At 32.5% G+C, this 10,279-nt stretch overlaps 1 protein-coding gene across 1 annotated transcript; it reads left to right on the forward strand.

Annotated features, from left to right (window-relative positions):
• The first annotated feature begins 5,108 nt into the window (after nucleotides 1-5,108).
• LOC112034157 (cationic peroxidase 1) lies at nucleotides 5,109-10,067 on the forward strand. Its single transcript, XM_024066946.2, has 4 exons — nucleotides 5,109-5,410; nucleotides 8,667-8,840; nucleotides 8,947-9,112; nucleotides 9,347-10,067. The coding sequence occupies exons 1-4, from the start codon at nucleotides 5,183-5,185 to the stop codon at nucleotides 9,730-9,732; spliced, it is 954 nt and encodes a 317-aa protein (XP_023922714.1). The 5' UTR covers nucleotides 5,109-5,182; the 3' UTR covers nucleotides 9,733-10,067.
• The last annotated feature ends 212 nt before the right edge of the window (nucleotides 10,068-10,279 follow it).

Below are 10,279 nucleotides of genomic sequence, written 5' to 3' on the forward strand. Positions count from 1 at the left end.
GTGTTGAGTGAAGTTTTGGTACTGCGGGAAGCATTGGAAGAAACTAAGGATGGCAGATGCAACATGGAGCTTGTTGCGGGATCTGGGGAGCTAGACAAAGCACGGTTCCAAGAAGTCTTGTTGGAGTAGGAGCTTAGAGGGCTTAGGTACATTGAGTAGATTAGGCTTGGAGGGTCTCTTGCTAACCCATGTATCCCAACTGATTGTCTAGTAGATCGATTTCTGCTTGGAGGGCGGCGGAGAGGTTTTTCGCCGAGTTCTTCGATTTCCTCTTCGAAAACACGTCTCGGTGTTTTCTGTGTTTGCATCCTTCTTCCTTACTTTTTTATATTCCATTATACTGCTATGTTGTTTAGTTTACGGATTAGAGTAGCTTATTTGTTCATCCACTTGCATTTACACTATTCCGCACTTAGTATTAAGTTAGTGTAAAATCTATCGAATCGTAATTTTAATTGGAGGTCTAAATTGCTCTTGTGTTTTCAATACATTTTCGAGCTTTCATAGAAGACTATATTTTTCTCTCTCTCTTCTTATTCCCTTAGTTCATCTAAAATTCTAAATACACACTCTAAAAAGACATTTTCTTTTCATCTTTCATATCATTATCGTTCCCTTACTCTTTCTTTTCCCTTATCTTTTTTACTTTCCCTTCCATCTCCCCATGTACACCTAAACATAGTGTAAGGCTTAACGAGCGAAGCTACGTGGGTGTTGCAGGATGGATTTGCCATCACATTGCTATAAAGAAAAAGGGACTAAAAATCAAGAGTAATGCCTCAGATATGTATCAACAATCAACATGTAAGATATAAATTACAACAAATTCATCCAAAAATAAAAGCAAAAAGAGAATATATTACAGTAACACAAACTCAGTAATCCAAAATACCAAGTTCCATCCAATCTATCCACTCGAACCCCGAATGCACGTTATTTGCGTGTTGAATGGACGAAAAATCAATCAACAAGACAGCAAGCATGGAGCCCGCTATTGTCAACATCAACTTTTATAAAAGTTTATTCACTAGTCCCAGTCAAAAGCATGTTTGGAAATCTCCTAGCTACTACAGTAAAAATGTTTTCAGGCTCCAAAGATTTGAAAATTTCAATTTTTTATTTTTTTTATTTTTTTTTTATTTTTGAGAAGATGAAAATTTCAAATTAATTATACAGAATTGGAAACATTTCTAACCTTACTATAGCACCGCTGGCCTACACATTTCCAGATACCCTCCACCGACTGGTGAAATTTATAAGTCTAGGGACAAAATTTTAGTGTCACAATTATTTTTGTTACAATCTTAACGTGGGCGACTGTAAATAAAAGTAAGAATGGATAACTATAGGATAATGTATCCAGGAAAATTGGGCATCTTCCAGACTGCAATATAAAGAAGGAATCTTTTATGTTAATCTCAGGCAGCCGTATACTTTACTTTTCAATTAAGGATAATTTGAGAATGGATAAGTATTAAAATGGTAAATTACTAAATTCCTTACAACTAAATAGTAATTCTTAAATATGCTTGAAATGCAGTGACACTCTTCTCACATTCATAGTGAATCTTACTAATTAAATTTATGATGGAATTAATCATATATGAACATGAAATGAATAAACACTACAAAACCGTATTCCAAGAAAAGAATAGCTAATAACTTTCCAGAGCTAAGACCATCATAGTTTTTCTTTTCTTTTATGTGGACTTAAAATTAAGTAACACTGTAACAAGGGCTTTATTGGTGGTGTTAATCGATCTTATTGGATCTTTATGTGGGTCTCAAGATTGAGTGCTAGCAAAAAAAGTCTACACTATAATGTAAGCGTGTGGGGGCTCTTGCGGCTGTGGAAATTCTACGTCCTATGCATTGCAATGTATGTTCTTCTTTTCACACTAGTCCTAGTGTAAAATAACAGATATTCCTCAAGTTTAGACGTATAAACTAAACATGGATAAGAGTGAAAATTTAAAAAGAGAAGGTAAAAAAAAGAGTAAAAATTACAACCAATGGTGGTGGACTAAAAAAATAACAGTACTGTTCTTTTTACATTAGCTGTTTCTTTAAGTGCATTTGCTTTTCTGACATAAAAATGTTCTGATTTATATTCCATTTCACATTATTACTTAAATTTTAAATTTGTGGATTAAAGTTTTAAGCTTTTGAAATTGTGTTTGAAAATGAAACTCCTATTTATCTCTTTTTATGTTATTATGGGCAATAAAAGAATAGAAAAAAATGTGAAAACTATCAACAAAATATTGTGCTTCCCTTAAGTGATTCGTTTGATTTTTTTTTTTTTTTTTTTTGAGAAATTATACTTTACCATCCTAAACTATACCTCAAATTATACTTTGCACCCTAAATTATGATACTTATTACACTTTGCACCCTACTGTTAGTTTTACTGTTATTTTTTACAGAACTTTAGTGCACATGACACGCACATGTGTTTTGCTTAAGTAAAAAAAAAGTTAAACAACAAAAACACCCCTCTTCACAATCAATTAAAACAAGGTTTTTTTCCTTTTATTTTTTTCCAGCTCTCTCACACGTACAGGTACAAGTAAAACTCTCTCCAATCTCCCCAAATCAAAACCTTGTAACCCTAAATTCCCAAATCAGAAATATCCAACTTGGCTTTTCGACCCTCTTGTGTTGTGAAAGTGGGAATTCTTTAAGTAAAGAGACAAAAGTGGTGGCTCCAGCCTTTTCCAAGCAAGTAAATGAAACAAAATAAAATAATAGTAAAATTGAATAGAAACGAAGCCGATGAAGGAATAGAGATAAAGATTAGTTCTATCATGGGCACCACGCAAAGGCTTAATAGACTGGACCTGCCTTCCTTTACTAAACGATCCACGCAAAGGCTTAAAAGACTGGACCTGCCTTCCTTTACTAAACGATTTTGTGATATTGTCCACGTGAAAAAAAAAAAAAACCATTGTTGTACAAATAATTGGAGTTTCCACCATCAATTAATTAATTAAGGAGTATACATTAGTGATATTAATTCTAAATCTACTCACTTTAAGGCATGCACTCCACTCAACATTCTGCCATTTTTATTTGGGCGTAGTGCTGTGGTGGGCGATGCTGGAGCTGAAGATATTTCTGATTTGAGGATTTGGGGTTACAGAGTTTTGATTTGGGGGGAGCTGTACCTGTACGTGTGAGAAAGAGATGAAAATAAAAGAAAGAAGCTTTTGTTTTTATTGACTGTGAAGATGAGTGTTTTTGTCTTTTAACTTTGTTCCACTTAAGCAAAACACATGTGCATGTCATGTGCACCAAAGTTCCGTCAAAGATAACAGTAAAACTAACAATAGGGTGCAAAGTGTAATAAGTAACATAGTTTATGGTGCAAACTGTGCATTTGAATAGTTTAAGGTAGTAAAGTGTAATTTTTCCGATTTTTTGATAATCACTTTTCCACTCAAAACAAAACTTTTCTTTCTCAATTCTCTTTGTTTATTGAATATTATCAAATTGATTTATAAACATGCAGTGAAATGCATAATTTAATAAAAAGTTTTTGAATTTCTTTGTTTCGTTACTATCCAAAATAAAATAAATTAATAATAGAGAAAGAAAGAGGCTTCAAATTGAACAGATCGATTTCATATATTTCGGATTTTAATGGACAAAATTAAAATCTTAGGATCTAATGACATAATGAATTAATCATCATATAAACCTTGGGCTTTATTATGTAATCTCCTCATACTTTCATTATTCTAGGAAGAAAAAAAATGACAACTAAAAGTACACGCCAGAACAAGCTAATGACAACCAAATTGATTCTTAATAACAAATAGCAAAACTATAGAGATGTTTCAAAAAGATAAACCCGCGATAATTTTCTTATCGTTTTCAGTTGTTGGAGCCACTTTTGATTTTTTTTGCAGCAGAATATAAAGTAGTATAAACTACTCACACAGTTATTCATTTATAAAAGCGTTGGATGAATCCTAAAAATTCTTTTTTAAAAGAAAGATAAATAAGCTTACTGAGAATAAAAACTAGTACATAATATGTATTTTGATTTGAAGTTTATGTGAATTTTGCAATCAAGAAGTTTATAGAAAAATAAGGACAATGCTTGGATGAAGTCTTTAGTATTGATAGCTAGAGCATCATTTGCTGGCTATATCCAATAAAGGCAAAATTTGACTACAAACTTGGTTGTAACCAATTATTATAATTCCACTTAATATCTTTTTATTAGATATGAATTTTGACAAATCTACCATTAGATAACATTTGCTTTTTATATCCTTCATGCTTGTATGTCATTAATCAAATTTTTAAATTTTAAGTTTTTGAATTTAAAATTATACATAAAAAATAAGTTTAATAAACAATATTAAATTGACATGAAATAAAAATATAAAAAACATACAATTTAACGATTAAATTTTTAAAATATTTAGTCATGTTAATTTTTTTAGTAGAAGTTATAGTTATTGGCTATAACTAAATTTGTAGCCAAACTTTCTCCATCTAGTAAACACATTTAACTTTAATTTGTTTTGGAGAGTCATATATAAATCTTTTCATAAACATCAATGTAGTTTCATTTCTTTCTTGACTTGGTATCATTTTGATGGTTATTTTTTACTTTTAGAACACACCTTTTGTATATCAGACTCTTATAGCTGGCATAAAATTTTGACTTATAATGTTCTTTACACACTAACTTTAATAGTCTAGCAAATAACGGGCAATTGCTTTACACACACTTTGGATTAAACAAACAAAAAGACCCCACTCTATATAGAATGAGATTCTTTCCATTGAATGCATTTCAAAATTAAAATTTTATTTTCTAAACTTAACAACAAATAGAATATTACGTTATTTAAAATTTTAAATAACGTATATATTCCTTTAAACTTTTAATTTTAAATCTAAACCATAAAATGTACTGTATTTATTTTAAATGAAGAAGACACACCCATTTAAAATACAGTAAATATGTTTTATATAAACTATACACGTATTATGGCCCCTTTTAATTCTTTTTCATTCCTTAGGTTGACTCGGAGTCGGGGCATGTGAAATGCATGCCATGACAATGCAGGCAGAGCTCTTGTATAAATATATGAGAACTCCAGTGCCATAACCACAAAACTAGCGAGAAAGCCTTCTTCTTCATCTGCTTCTTTATCTCATCATCATGGCTCCCTTTTTTTCTATCCCATCAATTCTCACCACCGTTAAGTTCTTTCTGTTATTTTCATTTCTTGTGGGGATGGTTTCTGCTCACCTGTCCTCTACTTTCTATGCAACATCATGCCCTAATTCCCTTTCCACCATTAAATCAGCTGTAGACTCTGCAGTTTCAAGTGAGCCACGCATGGGAGCATCCTTGCTCCGTCTTCACTTTCATGACTGCTTTGTTAATGCAAGTCATCTTAACTCTCTTCCCCTTTATTTTTCTTCTGCATTATCTACAAATATCTGCTTGCATGTGGGTGTGTATGTTCAAATGCTTGAAATAGAAGTCCTATATTTTACTTTGAATGTTTCACTTTACGTTCTACCAATGCAATATGCTATGTGTTTGAATTTTTTTTTTTTTTTTTTTTTTTTTTTTTTTTTTTCAATGATTATTTTGTAATATACCAATGCAATATGCTATGTGTTTGAATTTTTTTTTTTTTTTTTTTTTTTTTGTTCTTAAATCAATGATTATTTTGTAATGAAAAGAAATATGTTGGATAGATGATTTGTATTCTTAATGCATGCATGGAGACATTGGTTGTTCAGGCCTCAGTGTCATATAGTACCATATAGAGTACATTAGCTAGCCAATAGCCATCCAAACAAACCAGGATTAGCATAGCTTATGGCATATATATCGGCCCAATTTAGCCCTACTCGCCATGCACCTTAGATTTCTTTGAGTTGCTTATTAATTTCAGTTTTTCCAATCAATTATTTAGGGGGGCGCTTGAGAGAAGAGAGAGATATGAAAACTTTTTAAAACGCTCTCTTTATTTTATTTTTGAAAACAACCCTGTTTTAGACAATGTATTTTATCAAATTTCATTCCCAAATAATCAAACAAAGACAAATTTATTTGGCCAGTATATATTTGCAACTATAGTTTTTTTCTATCTGCTTAAAGGAAAATGACTTCAGCAGATAAGCTGATCATTTATTTCAACTATTGTGACTAATATATTTTGTGTGAGACACTCATTTGTTATAGTCGTTCTTTGTCTCACTTTTAAGTAAATAAGCTGCTCCAATGCACACCTATTACATAGTCTCTTCCTTTCCACAACAGACAGTTAAAAAATAAAAATATATATAAAAAAAATAAAAAAGAGGATGAAGAAATATAATATACTCTGATTGCTGAATTGTTTAGAGGACAAGGACTTCAACATCTTTGAGTCAAGTTCACTTTTTTGAGGTTTTATGCAAATGCATAGGTAGGAGTATTACTTTTTTTATTATTATTATATTTAATAAAAGAAGAAGAAAGTGATCACATTATCTCATGACAATATTACCTGACGTGTTCACAGTGCCTCCTTACATGAAGGTAATAAACATAAGTGCATAACAATGAAACATTACCTATAAGCATTACATATGTATAAAATAACCTTACATTTATTTATATTTATTTTGGCATACATTACATCATATAGCCACACGGCATGCATTGCATCATAATTTCATCAAAATAATTATAATCCTTTTTGGGCATAACTCTAAATTATAGAACTTTTTGGCTAACCTCTTATAAAAGAGATTGACTCCGTCCGTCACTTTTGGCCAGCCTGCTTGCTAACTTTTATGTTTCACACCGTGTTGCTACATTAGCCATGTCTTTTGATTTTTTTAACAAGTTTTTATGTTTCGCGTCATGCTGCTACATAAGCCATGTCTTTTGATTTTTTTAATAAAAGAAAAGTAAAGCATAAATTTCATGCAAACTTCAGGGATAGTGATGCTACTTTTATATGCGCGCGCGCATATATATATATATATATATATTCAAGAAAATTGATCTCCCCAAGGTTTTTTATAATTTTACTAACTTTCCTTCTAATTTGAAACAAGATACCTATTACTCTCCTAAAATGCAAATTATTTATACTAACCTCTTTTGAGGGACTAAAAACACACGTTAAAAAATTGCAACAAAAAAAATAAAAGCTTTAAAAATCTAAAATTTCCTATTAGAAGGGACGTGAATGATAGTTTAAGTTGAGGATAATAGTTTGCATTTTAAGAGTGGTGATTGCTTTAATCCATGTTAAAGGGGAGATCAATGTAATAATGAAAACCTTAAAAGATGGCAGTGTAAGTTTCTATTTAGGGATAATTATACTTTACCCACCTGTGGTTTATCTCTAATTTGACTTGCCTACCCGTGGTTTCATTTTTGACACTTTACTCATATGTGATTCCCTCCATTACTCCTCTGTTACCCACCTCCAGTACAAACATTACTCTAACACATAAACTTATTAAAAACAAAACCTAAAGCAAATCAAACACTCCTCACTAAGGAAGAACGAAGAACAGAGTACTCAATTTTTTTTTATCTCTCTCTCTCTCACACACACACACACACACACACACACAAACCGTTGGATGTCTCTGTCTCTCAATCAAGCTTTATCTATTGGTTCAAGCCATTGCCACCACATTCGATGGCCGAAAACCCAAATTACAGGTTGAACACTGATTACACCACCGCTACTACCACCACCAGCCGAAAACCCAGATCTTTAAGGCTCTCTCGGTTCAAGGTCTTGATGTTTGGTCCTCTCTCCTCTCTCTCTCTCTCTAACTCATCATTTTTATCTCTCTCTTTAAACCCATGGTTGAAAACCCAGATCTGTAGTGATTGGGTGGTCTGATCGGTCCAAATCTGAAAGAAAGAGAAGCACAAATGGTCACTTGGATTGGGTTTTCTTCGGGGTTTGTTGAGGATATGTAGTTTGATGATTTTGGCTGAAATTTATAGAAGCACATAGGTTGGGTTTTGTTGGTCTGATCAGTTAGTAACATTTTGCATTTTTAGTTGTGATTCAACGCACAAGGTGGCTTTGATTATGAAGTTTATAGCTTTGGTCATTTTGGATGATTTAGATGTTTTCTTATTGATTTAGTTAGGTTTTGATTTACTGGATTTGGAGATGTTTGGGATGAAATTTTTTGTATTTAGTTGAATTTGTGTGTGAGAAATGTTGGGAAAAAAAAACTATTGAGTACTCTGTTCTTCGTTCTTCCTTAGGGAGGAGTGTTTGATCTGCTTTAGGTTCTGTTTTTTATGAGTTTATGTGTTAGAGTAATGTCTACACTGGAAGTGAGTAACAAAGAAGTAACGAAGGGAATCACAGGTGTGTAAAGTGTCAAAAATAAAATCATGAATAGGTAAGTCAAATTAGAGGCAAATCACAAGTGAATAAAGTGTAATTATTCCTTCTATTTATATACTCACAATAACTGAGAGGAAGAGATCCAAGTCTAGATTCTCTTAAATGGGAGAGCTAGAGCTAGACAGTGCCACTAAATATAAAGCTTTTGCTACAATGATGCTAATTGAATACAAAAGAAACTGGACTAAATTTTGCTAATGGATTATTGGACTCTTCAATTTATGGAAGCATATATGTGTGCATTTGTGGTGATAGGGATGTGATGCATCGGTACTATTGGATGAAGAAAGACAAGCTCCTCCCAATAAAAATTCAATAAGGGGCTTTGAGGTAATAGACACCATCAAATCTCAGTTGGAGGACTTGTGCCCTGGGGTTGTGTCTTGTGCTGACATCTTAGCTGTTGCTGCGAGAGACTCTGTTGTTGCTGTAAGAAACTTGACATTATTTATGAACTTCAAACCATAATATTAGTATGTTATTTTCGCCTTTCTCTTTCAATGTCATTTTCATCATATTATTTATTTGAATTTAGCTTGATGGACTTGGTTGGACCGTCGAATTGGGCAGAAGAGACTCTGCCACTGCAAGTGGCGATGCTGCTAGTTCAAACCTCCCTTCTCCATTTTCAAGTCTTAGTGAACTTATCAACAATTTCTCTAACAAAGGTTTCACTGTCAAAGAAATGGTGGCTCTCTCAGGTGGTGACATCAATCTTAGTTTGATCTTATTACTAAGGATATGACAAATATCTAAATAAACTTCATAAATTGATTTGTCAACTTTTAAAAACAAAACAACAAAAAATAATTAAGAAAATTATTTATTATACTATAGATGTGACCCTAATAACATTCATTGATGTAAATTTGTAATATTTTTGTTGTAGAATTAATAATAACTTCAACATTTCCTTACTCTTATAATTTGTTCAGGATCTCACACAATAGGCCAAGCACAGTGCAAGATCTTCCGACCTAGGATTTACAATGAAACCAACATAGATTCCTCATTCACAACTTCATTGCAATCGAACTGTCCAAGCACTGGTGGTGACAGCAATCTTGCCCCCCTAGATGTGACCAGTTCAGAATCCTTTGACAATGAATACTTCAATAATTTGATAAGCAAAAAAGGTCTCTTGCACTCAGACCAACAACTCTTCAATGGGGGTTCCACAGATTCCCTTGTTAACACTTACAGCACCAACTCGGAAAGCTTTCTAACAGACTTTGCCAATGCAATGGTAAAGATGGGGGAACTTAGCCCTCTCACGGGCACAAGTGGTCAAATCAGAACAAATTGCAACAAAGCAAACTGAGTTAAGGCACTAGAGTTTGCCGTTTGAGTGTCCATGTATTCTCATTGTTCTTCGTTATTTTGTGGTTGGGCAGATAATATAAAAAAATAAGGGCATTATTGCTTGTGTAATTTAGCTTTCTAGTGACAGAGAAGTGAGTATGAAATATATATCAAAAGACAATTCTTTTGAATTCTAGTCAGGCCAATTATATTGGCTCTTGATAATTTGATCGAGCACACTACTCAAGTCCTATAGCATCAGAAGTCTTTATGTCTCTAGGATTTATGGTCATTTTATTCAGGCTGTCTATTTTATTAACAGAATGTACTCAAGAAGCAACAAAGTTTAAAATCTCTTTCATTTAGTTATGTCTATGAGTTTATCTGTTATACAAAGTGTCCTTTTCAATTCCCAAGTCTTTTTAGTTGTGTTCTAAGTATTTAGTCATGTTATTGAATTTTATTACTTGTTTTGATCTTGAAAATGCTAATTGTGATTAATAATTGGAGGGTTCTTCCATGCAAGTTGGTCTAGTATAAGTCCTACTTCATGAATGTATGGAAAT

This window comes from Quercus suber, unplaced genomic scaffold, assembly GCF_002906115.3.
Source record: "Quercus suber isolate HL8 unplaced genomic scaffold, Cork oak 2.0 scaffold_358, whole genome shotgun sequence".
Lineage (NCBI taxonomy): Eukaryota > Viridiplantae > Streptophyta > Magnoliopsida > Fagales > Fagaceae > Quercus > Quercus suber.